A 20,312-nucleotide genomic window follows, 5' to 3' on the forward strand; every position below is an offset into this window, starting at 1 on the left:
ATACCTCACACGCTGCTTACCACCCTGTAAGTTCTTCACTTACTCAACATGGACAAGGGGGTCTTCAAAATGTTCATCCAAAATGTATATTATGAGAAAACTATGCATGGATTTCAAATTTTGTATTTTTTTTGCACCAAAGTAGCCTTATTTTAATTCCATTTTCCATGAACTCTTTGATGTGTTCTCCTATTTATTGGAAACCTTTCTCAGGGAAAAAAAAAGAGATGGCTTTTGTGAATAAAGATAGATATGATTGCTGCTCTTGCTGGGGAAAAAGGTGCAATCAAATACATAAAAAGTGAAGCAAACACATAAAAATTGTAGTGAGTACTATGGGGAAACAAACAGGGTATATTGACAAATGATTGTTGGGAGCAGGATGGGGCTCTTACTTAGACATGGCAGTTAAGAAAGGCCTGCTGGGGGCCAGCAGGTAGCTTGGTGGTTAAGGTACTAGAGTCTCACATGGCTAATGTGGTTCAAGTCCTGGACCTGGCGACTTGCTTTCTCATTTTCCCTCTTTCTCTCTCTCTCTTTCTCTTTGTCTCTCTCTGGTAAGCATATGTGCCCTGTAGCAAATTCAAAAAAGAAATAATGATGATAAATAAAATAAAATAAATAGTTCTTAAGAAAAAAAAAAGAAAGAAAGGCCTGCTGAAGAGAATTTATTTTAAGCCCAGTTTTGGGGAGTGGATGAAACCCATTATACAAAGGGTGGGGAGAAGAATATTGAGCAGGGAGGGATGGGGGAAGATGAGAAATCTAGTGACTTGTTTGAAGAACACAATCTCACAGAGGTTAGAACACAGGAGGCAGGCTGGGGTGGGCTGCAGATGAGACAGAAAAGGAGGCACGAGCTGAGTTATGAAGGACTTCATGTGTTTCTTCCACCAGACTACAAGCTCCTTGTGAATCTCGGGGCTCGCCATTTATCTCTATTTCCTTACCAGTACTGCTGTCTTTCCTTTCCCGCCTGGCATGCAGTGAGCACCGGCACTCAGAATGATATTCCAAACTAATGTGTGCTATATCCTAAACAAATCTTTGCTTTCTTTCTTTTATTTGCTGTGGGGTGCATGTTCTCACCTAGAGAGAGACTGAGAGAGAGAGAGAGAGAAGAAAGAGAAAGTGAAAAATCACTTCCCAAGGGATGGCTGTGCTGCAATCCTTTCTCCTCCATTCTCCTCTCAAGATTTCAGGCATGCGAGCACATATGCCCAGCCTGTTTCTCAAGTCACTGGGTCCAGAATTTGAACTGTTCAGCTATGCATGAGGGACCCAGCTGCCTTACCCACTAGACCACCTGGCTGATTCTGCTTATGTTCTCTTTAAAGATTTAGTTATTTAACTTTATTTATTATTATTATTATTTTAATTCCCTAGAGACAGACTGAGACAGAGAGAGAGGGAGAATGAAAAGTAAGCTACCAGGTCTAGGACTCAAACCATGGCCACATGGGAGTTTAGTACCTTAACCACTATACGACCTGCTGGCCCCCTGCTTACTTTCTAATGATTACTATAGACTAGCGGTGACCCCTGAAAAATAAGATTGTATCTAAGTTTACCTTAGCATTGTAATAGTTGAAGAAATCGATCAAATTTCTCTATATGATAACCCCACCACACTCAAAAAGTCTCCCTGAGAATGTATAGATGAAGCTTCTAAATAAGTTTAAGTTGCTTGGAAGGAAAGAGACACGTTTTCATTCTGGACTATGATGTACCTGGCGTGTTCTACATACTCAGCCCTATGAAAAAATGAACATTTAGTTGGAGAAAACAAAAACAAAAGTCAATGAAGGAACAGCACTTGACAGTGTATGATAAGGACTCTAGAAAATAATGGGATAACATGTAGTGGCACTTGGGATTCCAAGCATTCTTCTAAGCACTTTATAAAGACTAATTCATGTAACCCACTCCATAACCCATGGGAGATGTTTTACAATTGTTCCCATTTTATAGACGAAGAGATGGGCACAAGAACTTGGGTCACTTGTTCAACAGCACCCAGTTAGTACATGAGCTAGGATTCCCAACTCCTGGATTGGAGACATTGAGTCAAGAAGTTGTATGCTGAAGACAGACAAGCACCAAAGACACCAGGAAGAGAGATATCTTAGACTTCTGGAGAGCTGGCAGGGAAGGCAGCTAATTCAGTCCTACCCTCTGTCCTTGCTGTGACCGTCTTTTAAGGTAAGAAAGTTATGGAAAGTCCTCTGGATCCCTTTCAGCTACATGGCACACACCTCCCCATGGAGCAGCGGGATTCAGAGAGCTCCCGTGGTCACAGCTGTTTCCTTATTTGGAGCGCAACACACCATGGTGACTTATTGTTTCATTATTAATTTTTAATTTCCCAGAGGGTGCGTGCACTCACCAGAGAAAAGAGAGAGAGAGAGAGAGAGAGAGAGAGAGAGAGAGCGAGAGCAAGCATTCCTTCCTTCCCAGTAGAGCATGATCACTCTGTGATCCCTTCTCCTCCAACTTTTCTCCTTCCAGGTCCTTGGGCATGCACACACATGTGCCTCGTATATCGCCCAAGCTCCTGGGTCTGGGACTTTCACCATGAGGTCAGTTGTATAGGATCCAGCCACCCTAACCACCAGGACACAGGCTGGCTCTACACTCTTTCTTTTAAACCCTAATTCTGTGCTTCAGAATCACAGAATAAGGCAGATTTGGAGGTGTACATAAAGGCAGCTTCTGCACTAAGTTTTTCTTCCAGACAATAAGTAGCCTCTCTCCCTTCCCTTCCTTTTCTTTTATGGAAGCCAAATTCTCCACTATCCTCTCTGCTCTTCTTGGACTGGTGTGTTGAGGTTTGCTGGTGCCCCTTGACAGCGTCGGTGCCTGGAATAGGACCTAGTGCTATAGGCGTGGTATGACCTATCCCTGCATGCAGAGTTTTCTATTTCATTTGTATTCATACAGCCTATATCTTACTAGTCTTTTTTTGACAGTTCCCATTCTGTTGACTCTAATTAACCTTCCAGTCTACCAGAACAGGTAAGAACTAAGTGCTTGTTAGTCAAGGCTTCTGTACTCAGGCACTTTATTTCTGAAGCTAACTCACTGAGAATTTACAGAACACATCTGAGACGAAGCTCCAGTCGAATCGGGACATTGTGTCAAAGTTCGTTATTCGACATTTGAAGGTAATGGGTCTAGATTCAAATCCTAATTCTGACACTTCCCATCTGTATGACCTTTGGAAAGTGGGAAATTCTCCAAATTTGGCTTTTTCTTCTGGAAGCTACGGGGTGAAAACAAGCTATAGAATTGTGAAATTTAAACAAGAGGCTATGTATGAAGGACTTTACATAGCATGCCTGGTAGCTGATTAAATCTGCACTTGGGCCATGGCAGCCGAAAGTGGATGACTAGTCTTATTGTACGAGCACTGGTCTGTCATTAACTGCGTCTTACACCTCGGAGCTGACGGTTCCTGACCCTCTCTATCCTCAACCCCCCTACACTTCCTTTTCCTAATTATGCTCGGCTGATGGCATTCCTTTTGATTTTGGCAAAATTAAAAGACAAGAGGGCCTTCTGTCTACTCCTGTCATCACACCTAACAATCCGCCTGTGTTTATGTTCTGACGGCCACTTCATATACTTTTTTTTTTTTTTTGAGAGAGATTTTTTTGCTGTAGGGCATATGTGCTCACCAGAGAGACAGAAAGTGAAAAATCATCCCCCTCAGGGGGATGGCCACACTGCAATCCCTTCTCCTCCATTCTCTCGGGATTTTGGACATGCACACACATGTGCCCATTGGGAATTTTAAGTCGCTGGGTCTGGGACTCAAATAGCAATCAGCCACATAGGAGTTCAGCACCTTAACCACCATGCCACCTGCTGGCACCAATATGTTTGCAAGTATGTTCCTCTCTTTCTCCACTAAGATGTAAACTTCCAAGGGCGGGCAGGGTCTTTTTCTGTTTTGCTCACCAATGAATCCCTCGCACCTAAAACCTAGTACCTGGTACATGCCAGACACTAAGTATAATGAGTAAATAGCGCACAGAGCATGGTAGGTCATTAATAAGTGGTATCTATTAGTCACACTAGTTATTTCCAAATTTCAACTGTTGAGGGAAGAAAGTCGAGTACACAATGATCACGGAACAGTAAGTGCGGTGACGGAGAGAACACCTGGAAGGAGAGGGAGATGGAGGGACTGTCTTTAATGCCGCAGATGCTCCCAGACAGATGTTGACTCTACTTCTTGCTTCTTTGATTTTGGCTAACCATTTATATCAGCTTCATTTTTCCCATGTGTAAATAACTATAATAATGATGCTACCCTTGTGGAGTAGGGTCAACTAGGACAATAAACATTAAGTGCTGACTTCAGTGGCTGGCATATAGAAAATGCAGCAAAAAACTCAGGGGAGAGGACCAACAAGTGGATGGTGGTGAAGGGGCTGGACTCCCATGTGACTGACTGCAGTTTGAGCCCTGGACCTGGCTGCTTGCTTTCTCACTCACACTCACTCTCATTCTATCTCTGCCTCTCTTTCCATCTGTCTCTCTCTGGTGAGCACACAGAAATTAAAAAATAATAATGATAAATAAAATTAAATAATTCTTTAAAAAGAAAAACCAAAACTTAGGGGACAGTCTAGTGGGAACAGAAGAGGTAATAGGTAGAAGAGAGGCATTATGACATTTGCATTTCTGACAGAGGGTTAATAGTGGAAATAGTGAGATGTGGTTGGATTTTATATTTTTTTGAAGATAGAGCTAATGAAATTTTCTTATAAACTGGGTAGTAGCCTCAGAGGTAAAGAAGAGTCAGGAGGAGGCTGCTGCCAGAGAAATGGAGTTGCTGTCAGCCGAGCTGGAGAGGCTGATTGTGGAGCAGGGCTATCCTAGATCCTGTGCTCCCACCACAGGATTCATCTTTCCTCAGGTTTTTACACTTTCTTCCTTATTGTTCTAAGTAAATCACCTCTCTGGTTGTCCATCATTTATTCTAATTTAGTTCATTTATTCTAGGCTACAAAGTTTCATTATGACCTACTGAAGTGAGAGCTTATAGACCCACCGCTTCCTCCTTGTTTGGGCCATTGCTTGCTTGCTTGCTTGCTTTTTTTAAAAGAATGATTGATTTTGTTTTACTTGTTTTTATTTTTTAAAATTTACTACAGGTCATGTGTGCTCACCAGAGAGAGAGAGAGAAAAAAAAAAGGAAAGTGAAAAAGCAAGCTTCCAGATTTGGGATTCAAATTGTGTTTGGGCTATGTGGGAGTCCAGCACCCCAACCACTATGCCACCTGCTGGCCCCACATGGCTTTTCTTTTGGTACTTGCCTATTGTCTCCTTTATAGAGATAATCTGCTTTTACCTGGTAATGGGATGGTACCTAGCTTGGGTACCATCTCTTCCAAGCATTGGTATTTTCATTTAGCTCTCCTTACTTAGCTAGTAGGTAGCACAGCTATTTTTTACTCAAGTTTGCTCATCATTTCAGCTTCCCAAATATTTCTATGTCCTTATTGGAATAGGTTCTTAATTGATTACTTTTACACTGCCTGCTTTAATTCTGTTTAAATGAAATTATCTGCCAGATAGGTTCATTTTGCCCAGGAACCCAACCAATGTCTAAATCATACCAATGACTGAAGTCCTCTCATGACCATTGTTCACCTTTGAGATACCTGTGGTTTTAACCATGAGTATAGCATGATTATTTTTTATGGAAGGGGAGCTCAAGTATGACCTGTTGTAATGTTTCCTTTGTTACATGACGAGCTCACATTTTAGTGTCTTTCTTTTAAACCCTAATTCTGTGCTTCAGAATCACAGAATAAGGCAGATTTGGAGGTGTACATAAAGGCAGCTTCTGCACTAAGTTTTTCTTCCAGACAATAAGTAGCCTCTCTCCCTTCCCTTCCTTTTCTTTTATGGAAGCCAAATTCTCCACTATCCTCTCTGCTCTTCTTGGACTGGTGTGTTGAGGTTTGCTGGTGCCCCTTGACAGCGTCGGTGCCTGGAATAGGACCTAGTGCTATAGGCGTGGTATGACCTATCCCTGCATGCAGAGTTTTCTATTTCATTTGTATTCATACAGCCTATATCTTACTAGTCTTTTTTTGACAGTTCCCATTCTGTTGACTCTAATTAACCTTCCAGTCTACCAGAACAGGTAAGAACTAAGTGCTTGTTAGTCAAGGCTTCTGTACTCAGGCACTTTATTTCTGAAGCTAACTCACTGAGAATTTACAGAACACATCTGAGACGAAGCTCCAGTCGAATCGGGACATTGTGTCAAAGTTCGTTATTCGACATTTGAAGGTAATGGGTCTAGATTCAAATCCTAATTCTGACACTTCCCATCTGTATGACCTTTGGAAAGTGGGAAATTCTCCAAATTTGGCTTTTTCTTCTGGAAGCTACGGGGTGAAAACAAGCTATAGAATTGTGAAATTTAAACAAGAGGCTATGTATGAAGGACTTTACATAGCATGCCTGGTAGCTGATTAAATCTGCACTTGGGCCATGGCAGCCGAAAGTGGATGACTAGTCTTATTGTACGAGCACTGGTCTGTCATTAACTGCGTCTTACACCTCGGAGCTGACGGTTCCTGACCCTCTCTATCCTCAACCCCCCTACACTTCCTTTTCCTAATTATGCTCGGCTGATGGCATTCCTTTTGATTTTGGCAAAATTAAAAGACAAGAGGGCCTTCTGTCTACTCCTGTCATCACACCTAACAATCCGCCTGTGTTTATGTTCTGACGGCCACTTCATATACTTTTTTTTTTTTTTTGAGAGAGATTTTTTTGCTGTAGGGCATATGTGCTCACCAGAGAGACAGAAAGTGAAAAATCATCCCCCTCAGGGGGATGGCCACACTGCAATCCCTTCTCCTCCATTCTCTCGGGATTTTGGACATGCACACACATGTGCCCATTGGGAATTTTAAGTCGCTGGGTCTGGGACTCAAATAGCAATCAGCCACATAGGAGTTCAGCACCTTAACCACCATGCCACCTGCTGGCACCAATATGTTTGCAAGTATGTTCCTCTCTTTCTCCACTAAGATGTAAACTTCCAAGGGCGGGCAGGGTCTTTTTCTGTTTTGCTCACCAATGAATCCCTCGCACCTAAAACCTAGTACCTGGTACATGCCAGACACTAAGTATAATGAGTAAATAGCGCACAGAGCATGGTAGGTCATTAATAAGTGGTATCTATTAGTCACACTAGTTATTTCCAAATTTCAACTGTTGAGTGAAGAAAGTCGAGTACACAATGATCACGGAACAGTAAGTGCGGTGACGGAGAGAACACCTGGAAGGAGAGGGAGATGGAGGGACTGTCTTTAATGCCGCAGATGCTCCCAGACAGATGTTGACTCTACTTCTTGCTTCTTTGATTTTGGCTAACCATTTATATCAGCTTCATTTTTCCCATGTGTAAATAACTATAATAATGATGCTACCCTTGTGGAGTAGGGTCAACTAGGACAATAAACATTAAGTGCTGACTTCAGTGGCTGGCATATAGAAAATGCAGCAAAAAACTCAGGGGAGAGGACCAACAAGTGGATGGTGGTGAAGGGGCTGGACTCCCATGTGACTGACTGCAGTTTGAGCCCTGGACCTGGCTGCTTGCTTTCTCACTCACACTCACTCTCATTCTATCTCTGCCTCTCTTTCCATCTGTCTCTCTCTGGTGAGCACACAGAAATTAAAAAATAATAATGATAAATAAAATTAAATAATTCTTTAAAAAGAAAAACCAAAACTTAGGGGACAGTCTAGTGGGAACAGAAGAGGTAATAGGTAGAAGAGAGGCATTATGACATTTGCATTTCTGACAGAGGGTTAATAGTGGAAATAGTGAGATGTGGTTGGATTTTATATTTTTTTGAAGATAGAGCTAATGAAATTTTCTTATAAACTGGGTAGTAGCCTCAGAGGTAAAGAAGAGTCAGGAGGAGGCTGCTGCCAGAGAAATGGAGTTGCTGTCAGCCGAGCTGGAGAGGCTGAGTGTGGAGCAGGGCTATCCTAGATCCTGTGCTCCCACCACAGGATTCATCTTTCCTCAGGTTTTTACACTTTCTTCCTTATTGTTCTAAGTAAATCACCTCTCTGGTTGTCCATCATTTATTCTAATTTAGTTCATTTATTCTAGGCTACAAAGTTTCATTATGACCTACTGAAGTGAGAGCTTATAGACCCACCGCTTCCTCCTTGTTTGGGCCATTGCTTGCTTGCTTGCTTGCTTTTTTTAAAAGAATGATTGATTTTGTTTTACTTGTTTTTATTTTTTAAAATTTACTACAGGTCATGTGTGCTCACCAGAGAGAGAGAGAGAAAAAAAAAAGGAAAGTGAAAAAGCAAGCTTCCAGATTTGGGATTCAAATTGTGTTTGGGCTATGTGGGAGTCCAGCACCCCAACCACTATGCCACCTGCTGGCCCCACATGGCTTTTCTTTTGGTACTTGCCTATTGTCTCCTTTATAGAGATAATCTGCTTTTACCTGGTAATGGGATGGTACCTAGCTTGGGTACCATCTCTTCCAAGCATTGGTATTTTCATTTAGCTCTCCTTACTTAGCTAGTAGGTAGCACAGCTATTTTTTACTCAAGTTTGCTCATCATTTCAGCTTCCCAAATATTTCTATGTCCTTATTGGAATAGGTTCTTAATTGATTACTTTTACACTGCCTGCTTTAATTCTGTTTAAATGAAATTATCTGCCAGATAGGTTCATTTTGCCCAGGAACCCAACCAATGTCTAAATCATACCAATGACTGAAGTCCTCTCATGACCATTGTTCACCTTTGAGATACCTGTGGTTTTAACCATGAGTATAGCATGATTATTTTTTATGGAAGGGGAGCTCAAGTATGACCTGTTGTAATGTTTCCTTTGTTACATGACGAGCTCACATTTTAGTGTTACCAATGAAATTAGTCCATTTCCTGGGCTTCCTTTTTTCTCCCTATCTGTATCTTGTGTTTTGGCTTAGGGATACATTTAAATACAGGGTAGATGTTTTGCTTTTTTTTTTCCCTATAAAAATGGAAAATTAGATATTACCGTATATAGTTATTCATGCTGGGAAAATCTGTTTTGTGTGCTGTTAAGATGTACAGTGACTGAATGTAAAAAAATAAGAAAATTAAAGACAGATGAGAGAAAAAATGGAAAATTATCTGATGAGAATAACATAAATGGTAATATCTTTGACTGAACTAATATGCGGTATATAGTGCATTCATGCTGGGAAGGTCGTTTTGTATGTTATAAAGATATACAGTGATTAAATGTAAAATAATAAGAAAATAAAGAAAAAGTCTGATAATTTAATAAATACAGGGTAGACTCACTGGTAAAGGGTTTTATTGGAATGTGAGCAGATCTCATAGGACGAATACCTGAAGCTTAGCCAGACAGAAAGAATGGAAAAAGTGATCTGGAAACTAGGCAGAGGTGGGGCAGATAGGGGTCTTCATGCAGGTGGAGGAAGCACCAGATGGTGGGGTAAGGGAAATGCCCCAGTGAAGACCTTGGACTTTATCCTGCAGGCAAGGGGCAGGGAGACAATCGTGGGCTTCGGGAAGGGAGAATTACTCTGCAGAGCTGTGCAGGAGGGGTGTGAACAGACAGGCCATGTTATCTCAGGAGTTTAGACATGAGATGATCAAAGGCTTCAACTGAGCTGTTGGCAAGAGGGAAAACCTATGCAGTCCTCCCTCCCATGACCTGTTGGATATCAATCTTTTCCGTACAAACAGATAATGAACATGGAAACTTGAAGTCAATTGGAGACAAGAAGGAAGGAGTTTCACTGATAGGAACCTGCATTCATAAAAACCTATTTACCAATCAAGGGAGTCAAAGACGCTCTCAGGGTTGCTGCTGATAGTCATTTATGACAACTTTCAAGGGAACTTGGGAAGAAAAAACCGAATTAATATGTACAGTGTAACATTGCCCTTCATCCACATCACACTTCTCAAGAAGGCAGGTAGATATATTGTTGTGCTTTTGCAGATAAAGATTTAGAGGCATAGAAGGGTTATGTCAGTTACTCAAGATTGAGATCTAGCAAGGTCTGGGGCCAAGAACGCTCTCATTATACTGTTCTCTTTTGATTAAGTGTGAAGTTATAGATTGAGAGAAATACAGAATTTTGAGAAAAAGAAAATAGTAAAATCAGTGAATACCTCAACTAAGGTAGAGCTTAAACATGATTTACAGAATTTGCTCAGCTAGAAATTAGGCAAATCCACATGTACATAAATAGCAACATCAAAATGTTTTTTAATGCCACAAGTGTGTGTTCTTACCAGAGAGAGAGTGTGAGAAAGAGAAAAAACACTCTGTAATGGGTTGTGGTCACTCTGCAATTTTCCCTTCCATTTCTTCATCCTGGTGGGATTTGGGACCCACATACATAGGTGCCCCATGTGTTTTTCAGGTCACGAGGGTCAGGATTCTAATGCAGTCAGTCATGTGAGTACGTGAAATACGTCTTCCTCCACACAGAACTTAACCACCATGCTAGAGGGAAAAGAAGAGAGAGAGAGAGAGAGAGAGAGAGAGAGAGAGAGAGAGAAAATCTGTGCTTTCTCCTACTGGGATATCCCACAGCTATTCCATGGGCACGTCTAAAAGTTTGGGTCTGGGAATTAAAAATAAAAATAAGTCTGATGAAGATAGCCTACGTCAACGCTAAGGTTGTGTAGTTCCATGTTCTGCCATCTTTCTTTTTCCTTTCCTTTCCTTTTATTTTTTCTTTCTGTTTTTAATTGTCAGAGGGCTCGGGCCCTTGCTAGAGGGAGAGGGAGAGGGATAAAGCACTGCCCAGAAGGGCATGGCCGTGCCATAATTATTTCCTCCCATTCCTCCATCCTGTCAGGAGTTGGTCATACACATGTGCCTGCCTGGAATGTTTTCAAGCCTCCGGGCCAGGATTTGAACTGCTGTCAGCCATGCAGGATCAGACTTTCTATGCAGAGCACTTACTCACTGCACTATGAAAGTGAGTGGACATCTCTGCATTCTGCCATCTTGAAGCAAAATGTAAACAGAGGTGATAATACTTTTGAATTTCTTTTTTTTTTTTGTCTTTCTGGTTGTAAATGTAAGCCATGCATGTGGTGGGATGGAGCATTCTGAACCAGCTTTAGACAGGAATGTTGCCCCATTCTAGAACCCATCTCTTGCCCAATAAGCTCTGTGAACTATAAGTAGTTTCAGATGGTTCTTTTCGACAAAAGCAGAGGAGGGGAGAATGCAACAAGAGAGAAGCAAAATATGGGAGATATTCACACTCTTGTAGGCATTTGAGAACTTGTATTTATTTCATCAAAAATCAGAAAGACATAACACCGAAAATATAAAAAGTGGGCTAATAAGATAGCAATAATCTAAACTTGTGATGGTCTTGAACTCATTTCTCTGTCTTTACAGGAAGGGAATTGGCTTAGAGAACTAAGGAATGAGCTGCCTGAGGTCCATGCTGGGCAAGCTCTTCCTTGAGGTGGGTCTGGGGTCTGTCTTTGCCTGACAAAAGGGTCCTTCCACCCAGCTCCGGCGTTATCTCCTTTCTCAGGTCATTCTCTCCCCTCACATTTCTGCCTTTATGCCATCATTGCTCTTCCACGCAGTGCCTTAGTATGCTTATGGTAACGTAGTCTGCTTCCTGCCTTCTTAGCTATTGCCTCCTTCTAAACATGTCAAATCCTTGAAGACAGAATCTTTTTTATGTTAGTCTTTCCTTACAGAGTCCTTGGCACAAAATAAGTACCCAATATGTGAGAAACTCAAGAGAGATTTATGGAAGAAGGATTATCATTCCATGTCCTCCCTCCAGCTGTGACTGTCCCATGACAAGAGGTGTTTTTTTTTTTTTTTTTTTTTTTTGCTAATTGTCATTTGTCTTTTCATTTTGGAGTTCAACAGCTAGCGCCAGAGAAAGATAAAAAAAAAAAAAGTGGTCTGCATCTTGACTCCAGATTTGAAAAGGCCTGCAGCCTTCATTCTAAGAAAGGAGCAGAAGAAGAACCATTGCCACTGGGATTAAAAACAAAATCGTTCAGGAGATTTGTTTGTTTATATGCTCTGGTGTATGCATGTTTGAAAACAGACAATGGCAGTGAAGTAAGGAATCAAATTCTGAAGGCAAAATGTCATATAACCTACATTCCAAAAATGGCCTATTAATTTCTTCTTTTAGTTACCAACTGCACAGCTTGAGAATATATTTTAAAAATCTGATCTTGTTTTAAACCATTAAAATATTGGAAAATATTTAGACACTGGAAAGTGTCTAAATAGCAGCCAGTTCTCCTTATATTCATGATTATAGTCTCTTCATGACCAGTTTTTTCCGCTGCTTAACTGAGTGCAGTATCATTTCGATTTTGCTACCGACTGATAGTATGTACTAAGAAATGTAAGCAATAAAACTGTCCTTGTCAAGAACTATTCCTGGAGGGGGGTGGCTATATCCTTTTACAGGGCTTAAAAGCTTAAGTTGTAATAATAGAAAGTTGGCTTTTATTTCCTGAAACAATCAAAAGAAAAGAATGGAAGGAAATGAAAGTAAAATCCATCAAGATTACAAAATTAGGACAGAGTTAAGGAAAAATATTTTGAGTACCAGAAGAAATCTAAAATAAATAAAAAATAATAACACATGCATGATATTGCTATTTGACCCAGAAAATTACTTCTAATGTTATATAACTGGAGACTCCTTGAAGAATCTAGCAATGTACTCTTTGGTGGAAGGAGGGGAAACATCTTTCCCAGATACTATCTGGATTCAACCAGCTGGACAAAAGAGAAAATGAACTGATGATTTAGAGAAAGCACTAGAACAAATCTTGGCAGGCTGTCAGAATGGTGAAACTAACAGAATGGAGGAACTAAATTCTTGACAAGACTAGTTGAGACTTGAAGAAGAATATATGTCCTATTATTGATAACCACAGGAAAAGGTAAAATTACAGGGTCAAAGTTGATTAATTAGTAACATCTCCATATCCAGTTGTAACAGTTTCATTGTAAGTTGAACATTTAAAGCCAGGGAGAGTTACCACACATGTTTGAGAATTTCAGGCTTGCAGAGAGTAAGATAAAATCTGAACCTTGGTATATGACCCAGAATTCCTAGGAGACATGTTTAAAAATTTCAACAGGGGGCTAGCTATGTGTCTTGGTGGCTAAGGCAGCTGGATCCCATATGGCAGTCCATAGTTTGAATCCCAACCCTGGGGGTTGAAAAACATGCCAGCCATGTGTGCCTCCATGCCCAGAATCCTGACAGGATGGAGAAATGGAGGAGAAAAGATTGAGGAATGACCATTCTCCATGGGTAGTGCTTTCTCCTTCTCCTTTTCTCTGTCTTTCCCTCTCTCTCTGACAAACATGTCCACTCTCTTGCAATAAAAATTTTAAAAGTTTGACATGGCTGGTAAATTGGTCAAAGGGACAGTGGTCCAATACATCTAGTTAACAGTAAGAATAAAAGCTCAGGGAAACTTGCCTTGTTGGTGTGTTTGTAGACGTCAAGGTAATTATACGTTTATAAAAGTCGTCATGATTTTTAGTTCATCTTCTACCTATATAGTTTCATGTAACAAATCTTCAAGATAGAGTATGAATTGTAGGAACCTCTTAGAGTCATTGCTTAAGCTCTACTATTGTATCTCTCCTAAAGGTTATATTTTAAGAAAATTTCTACCTATTTTAGGCATTTGTTTTATTTTGTCACTTAACAGTAAGGTCCTCTTTTCTCCCTGGATCTGCCCTTTGCAGATTTTCTAAACCTTTTTCCAGTTCCAGATCCTCTTGAGACCTAAATAAACTCTCTCCAGACAAACATTCCTGTGCCTATGTGCCTGTGCATTGCATTTGTGCACATACACACACACACGCACACACACACACACACACACACACTCATATATGCATGTCCATATTGAAAGATGTGCATACCATTGTATGGATTTGTTGATTCCATGCTTCCAACTGTGGGTCCCTGGTTAGGATTCCTGCTTTGTTGACTTGTATCATTCTGGCCTTGGACAACAATATTAACAGGGGCAGACCTGCCCCTGTGCATCCTGTTCCTTTGCAGGGAACACCTACGAAGTATCTGGGTGCTCCCAGTGTAGCTTTAGATGACAAGCTGACAGCTCTTCTTTCGTTCATTCCTCTTTAGAATGTCTATAATTGCTCTATATCCCTTTTCATCTTTACTCAAATGATCTCTGTTGGCAATGCTCTAAACATTCATATAATTTACAATAATATTTTACCAAAGCACAAAGGTTTGAGTTTGCCTCTGAGCGAATTTCTTCCTGGAAGATCCTTACTGTGTTTTCTATGGCAGAAATGGAATTTGGAAGGTATAAAAGCATGAAAAGCAAGTGTGGATCCCATAGATAGTGTGGGAGGAGGGTGGGAAATAGGAGGTTGGTGGGTGGGAGGAGGGAAATCAAGAAAAAAAGGAAAAAAAGGAGCAAAACAGTCAATGGACACAGAAATGAAAAATTATCCATTGATCACAATGTGAATGGAAATTTCTTTGACTGGGCTAACAGTGTATTCATAGTGGGAAAATTCCTTTTCTATGTGGTTAAGGTACATAGTGATTGAATGTAAAAGATTAGAAGGCAAAAAACAAAGTGGAGACCATGTGAGGGTTACCTGGCAAAAACAGTTCTCTTTGGAGCTTTGCTCTGGCCTGCTGGGAAAAGCATCTTTTCTTCAGCCAATCAGCTTCAAATTCACTGCAGTGTTCATCTGGCCATATGATATACACCTTTTATAAAACAGAAAGCAAATGTCACCACTATGTGTATTATATACCCATGTGCTTAGTTATTCCCTGTTGCTCTGTCTGTAAATGTCATGTGAGATAACCAGGTAATCCAATTAGCCTTTGCTTTTTTAATTACTATTCTTTTTAAAATATAAACTTAAGATTTTGGGTAACAAGGAAACTACAAGCCAAAGGGATACATCTGAGGACTGAGGCCTCTAAACAGCAGGCAAGAAATAGCATCTGGTTAGACCTGAAGTTCTTGTCCTATTCCAATCCTGTGGTCCCCAAAGTTTTTGTAATGACTCAAGCTTGGTTCCTGCCAAGAATATTCAAAATAATAATGATGATAAGGAAGAGGACAGTGATAATTATAAAAACAATCCCATGTGAAGTGCTTATTTCATGATGAGGGTGATAGCCAGAAGTCACATAAGCCTTTGTGACAACTCCAGGGAGAAAGTGATACTATTCTCCTCATTGTCACGTAAGGAATGAAAGATTACATGATGTTTTTAAGGTCACACAGGTGAAAGCTGGGTAAAGCCCTCAAGCTGAGATGAGAACAAGAAAGTAGTAAGAATCATAGTAAATTGGGCAGGGAGAAGCACAGGATGGTGGCCGCATCGTGCTTGTGGTTTTGAGAGCTATGCTTTTGAGAATTCCAAAACAAGTCTCGCACATCTACCCACTAATTAGTCAATGCTATTTTTCAAGTGCTCACTCTGTGCCAGGCACAATGTTAAACATCTTTACCTGTTTTCTCAGTGGATCCTTACAACATGTCTATGAGCATGTCCTGGTAATATCTGTTTTACAGATGAGTCACCTAAGCCTCAGAAACATTGCTCTTACTGTGGAAATAGCTTGTGTCTTCAAGGTTGCCACTCACTGAAAGAGTGATGAGCAACACTGCAAATTCTATGACAAATCATGGTAGCTGTAAGAATAGTAAGAAGAACAGCAGAAGCTTCTGTTACTGGGTATGCTTAATTTGCACCCAGCACCATGCAGACATGACTCTATGTACAGTAATACTTATGGTCCCAAAGAAAACAGTTATTTAAATGATTGAAGTCTAGCTGCTTTAATTAACTTGGGAGAGGAGAGGAGAGGAGAGGAGAGGAGAGGAGAGGAGAGGAGAGGAAAAGAATTACCTTTTCCCCGTCAGTCGTCAAGCCTTTAATGCCAATGTTCACATCAAGAGCTTCGATGAGAAGTTTTCGTGCTTTTGCAGAATCCAGGTAGCAATCCGAGCACTGGCAGTTGTCTCTCAGCCACACGGCTGGGTAGAGAGACTCTGCACCATCGTGCCAGAGGAGCTGCAGTAAATGAGCCCCATCCAGTACTTCTGCCTTTTGGATGGCACAATGCATGTTTCCAGTTTTCAGGGGTATGAATCCCGTCAGATTGCTGTTAGGACAAACCAGTGTTAAAAGGACTTTCAGGCAGATCGGATCTGAACTTGACCTCTAAGAATGTGAACAGTTCAGGGGGACTCTGGTCTCTGCTATTCACTAAGTTGCTAATCTGCAGATCGATTTATTGACTCTGGGACCTTTGTTCCAGAGAGAGTGTCTCCTATGTTGTATGCAAACAGAAACACAGTGACATAAAGAAAAGTACTGAGTCAGGATCCACATGGAAAGGCTCCTTTCTTTTTTTTTTTTCTCACAGGAATTCCCGATAAGTTCAGAACCAATGTCATATGTACCTTCATGTTTGCAGAAGCCTGGGATTTTTTTTTTTAAGGGACAAAAACGATAGATAAATTAGAAGTACAACAGTCATATCTGTACTATTTTAACTGATGCCTAATTGCACATGACTTTTGAAGCAAATGAATCGATAGCATAAATTAGTAAACTCGCTCTACCAATAGGAATAGTAATAGAATTTACTATATTTATTTTAAGGGGTACTGTAATTCAGAACAGTGCACTATTTCTGTTGTATCATTTTTGTTTTTACTTTTACACTTTTTCAATGAAATATCCAAGTTCCTAGCTTTGTCAGGATCAAATGCTTATCAAATATCAGTATCTGTCCATGTCTGTCTTCTCTTGCTTAGGGTAAACGATCAAACTTCTGAGACATAACAGGATCCACTAAGGCATTAACCTCTAGGTTAAGGATCAATACTAAGGTATTGGCCTCTAGGTAAAGGATCAGCAACTGCTCAAAATGAAAACATATAAACTGTACGGGTATATGTGTGTTAAGGGTGTGTACAACACCATTAACTTGGCAATTACTGTTTTAATGACCCAGGTCATACTTTTTTGCAATCCCCTTATTTTATCCCCTAGAAAAACCCTATCACCTTCACTTTCCAGGTGACCTTAAGCTTGGCAGGGGGAGCAACTGACTTAAATGTAGAGCAAATAAGAAGTTTAACATACTTCGACGTCATGGAAAATGTATGGCTGAATAATTTCTAGGTAATAATTTCAATGGACCAAAAATACACCTTTAAAATAGTAGCTAAATTTCAAGATCATTAGTTATTAGTTAACTTCATCATCTAACATGTCGACTTTGGAGGGAGAGGCCAGAAAGAAGTTTTCCAGACATTACGCCATAGAGGCTTAAAAAACATTACTCTTCTTTTATATTTCAAGCTTTAAATCATAAAACTTAATTAATTTCCATTTGGTAAGGTAGAAGTTGACTGTATCAGTGGTGCCTGAACTTTAATATCATTTGAATACATACATACTCTCCTCATGATATCGGCCTTTCTGCTTGGCAAGTTTTTTTTAATTTAATTTTTTTTCTAGTATTAACTTTTTAACTTGATTTAATAAGTGGCTAAGATACCTAATGATTTGTAACTAGATCCTCAAGTGAATAATGAATTCTATAAAGCTGTTACAAAAACTGGTCCATTCTGTTGAGTATGCTCACTGTTCTGCCTGCTTTTTATTTAAAGTATCAAATTTCATGCAAATAGTTTCTTCATAAATTATACAAAGTAAACATTTAGCTTTACTCCATTGGAATGACTACATTTAGATCGGAACTCAAATTATCTAGACATTTATTTACTGATACAATGCACAGTGCTGGATCTAGATTTCAGGAAAATTTCTAAATTCTTTGAACTAGAACACGTGTTTGTTATGTGAAATCTTATGTTTTTACTGAAATCAATTCAAAATACCTGTAATATGGAAAGTGTTTTCTTGAGCTTCATTAAGGGAACAAGACAATTGAATGTGCGTACAGTGGCCTTAACTACCTAACATTTTAAAGAGAAGTTCTGTATTGGGCTTAACAAAGAGCCAGGGTCACCTTTCTTTGGGTTGGGTCATGAAATATTTAGGGGACATTTTGAAAATCCAGCCAGAACCTCCTTCCCACATCTCCAGTCTGCTCTTTAGATAGTATCCTCTCCGTCCCCTTTGTATATGTTCTAGATCATTCTAGGGATTGCAAAGTAGTTTGATTACCAGACTTAGCCAAACATAATTGGGACAGGGAAGATGCTAGGAAGCAATTAGATCCACTTGTTCCAAAAGTGAGCTTCCAAATGCCAGAACAACCACCCCCATCTCAGCTACATGGCTACGGTGTACATGCGACTATAGTTCTGATTAGATGTTTCCCTTACCCCCCATCCACAGCCCTGAGTCCACATGCACTAGGGGAAAGGGGAAGTTGGGCCCAGTCATACCTGTTCTCAGGTATGCTGTGGGCACCAAACCACAGAAAACTTACCAAGTAAAGAAATGTCAGTTGTGTGCCTAAATGTCCGTTAGGGAGGGAGCCTACTGGTGCCTGTCACATTCCAGGATTGATCTTCCCCCAGTTTCCAGCCCGATGTGGTTCTTTTTCTTGGAAACCTTTCCTGCTCCTGGAAGCTCTGCCCCTAGACACAGCTGAGGTTTGCAAACGAGGAAGGCTGTCTCAATCTGAAGGTGTAGCTACTCCTGAAGGGACCTGGGAGGAAAAAGAAAAGAAACAGAAAGGAAAAAGTTTTTATGGCCTGTAGGGGAGGCAATTTTCAAGAGAAAATGCTTTGCTCTAGGATCCCAAAGACACAAAACCCTGGGACTCAAGGCAAAACATTGCAGTTTAGAATCTTCCCTGATAGAAAGAAAAACAGTTCTCACCTGCCTTGCATCCTGTCTCTGTGCCAGTAGCAGCAAGAGCCAGTGAACAAGTTCTTTCACTTCTCTCCCACCTGTCCCCAGCGACAGATCTTTATTGCAAAACTCGCCTGGAGAAGAGGCACTAAGATGCGCATGAAGAGGGAGGAGGCACTGACTCTCACCTGAGCAGAGGTGAGGCGGCATCTACTTGCCCATAGACTATTCCTTATGAGCCTCTTTGGAGGGAGCTTGATTAGTTTTTAAAGGGCTGGTAGGAAGACTAGGATTGAACCCCTGAGCCTAATGCCCTCCGCCCTCTGCAGTTGTATAGAATAAACAGTAGTTGCCAAAGAGAATGGTTTTTTTTTAAAGGTAGGTGGTTGCCCAGTGACTTAACTCATAACACACATTCCTTAGGGCAACAAAAGGGAAAGGCCAGAGTGGGCAGCATGCCAGAGATCCAGCATCTGGTGGCCAGGCATTCACTTGGGGAGTGCTCAGTGTAGGGGGAGGACTTGCTGGTCAGTCTCAGGTCCTAGCTTCAGATAGTATCTAGGTTGTATTAAAAGAGAGTCTGCAGGTGGTAAGCAAAGGCCAGGAAAGAGATGCAGGAGTCCTCTGTTTTCCTTCCACCAACACCACCCTTCCCAGGAAGAGGCAGAGTCAGCCTCAGCCTGCAACTTGTTGACTCTTGCCCGAAGGACTCACATGGCTGGGAGACACAGAGAAAGGAACAAAAGAGCTAACCATGGAGAGAAACGCAGCTCAACTCCCAGTGGCCTCCTCCTCTATGGTTTTTGGCTTAGGATAACCTCTCCCTTCTGGGTCTGTAATGCCCCCTCCCTCAATAATTTCCTGTGAGCTCCTTTCACAGTGAAATGTAAACTGTCCTCACATGTGTGGTCCCTTCCTCCACCCCTTCCTTCCCCAAGTCTCCAGGTCAGATTACCGACACCCAGTGTCCAGTGGAAACAACAGCAGGTTTTGTTTCCCATGTAGTATATGCGGAGTGCCTTCAGGAAGCAATCAGTTCATTATATTGTCACAATGACAGCAGAAATACACATGACTGTTTTTTATGTCACACTTTGTGCTTTAGCAACAGTTACTGGGGAGGTGAATTTGACTCTAAGAAAATTGTTTAAAAAGATGTGTTGAATATACAATGTTTATAATGCTATGAGCTAATAAAACAAAACAATGAACAAACCAACAAACAAACCTGTTGAGAGTTAAAATTTAACTGCACATGAAGAACCAACTCCTTTATTAAAAACTAATAGGCAAACAAACAAAACTTTGTTCTTCACTGTAAGAAGCCTCTTAAACAAGGATAGAAATGTAGCTATCTCTTCAATGTACTGATTTCATATTCTTTGACTATATTACTAAAAGTGAGATTGCTGGAACC

At 40.7% G+C, this 20,312-nt stretch overlaps 1 protein-coding gene across 1 annotated transcript in view; it reads right to left on the reverse strand.

Moving 5' to 3' along the window:
* The window catches only part of BBOX1 (gamma-butyrobetaine hydroxylase 1), a 59,158-nt gene extending 42,792 nt beyond the window's left edge, over window positions 1-16,366 (reverse strand). The window contains exons 1-2 of the mRNA XM_014591302.2: window positions 15,965-16,366; window positions 14,693-14,807 (exon numbers count right to left, since the gene is read on the reverse strand). Of these exons, the coding sequence (XP_014446788.1) occupies window positions 14,693-14,807; window positions 15,965-16,183 (334 nt within the window). The 5' untranslated portion in view covers window positions 16,184-16,366. The remainder of the gene's footprint in view (window positions 1-14,692; window positions 14,808-15,964) is intronic.
* Between the last annotated feature and the right edge of the window lie 3,946 nt (window positions 16,367-20,312).

The sequence above is a fragment of the Tupaia chinensis genome, unplaced genomic scaffold, assembly GCF_000334495.1.
Source record: "Tupaia chinensis unplaced genomic scaffold, TupChi_1.0 Scaffold000555_1, whole genome shotgun sequence".
Lineage (NCBI taxonomy): Eukaryota > Metazoa > Chordata > Mammalia > Scandentia > Tupaiidae > Tupaia > Tupaia belangeri.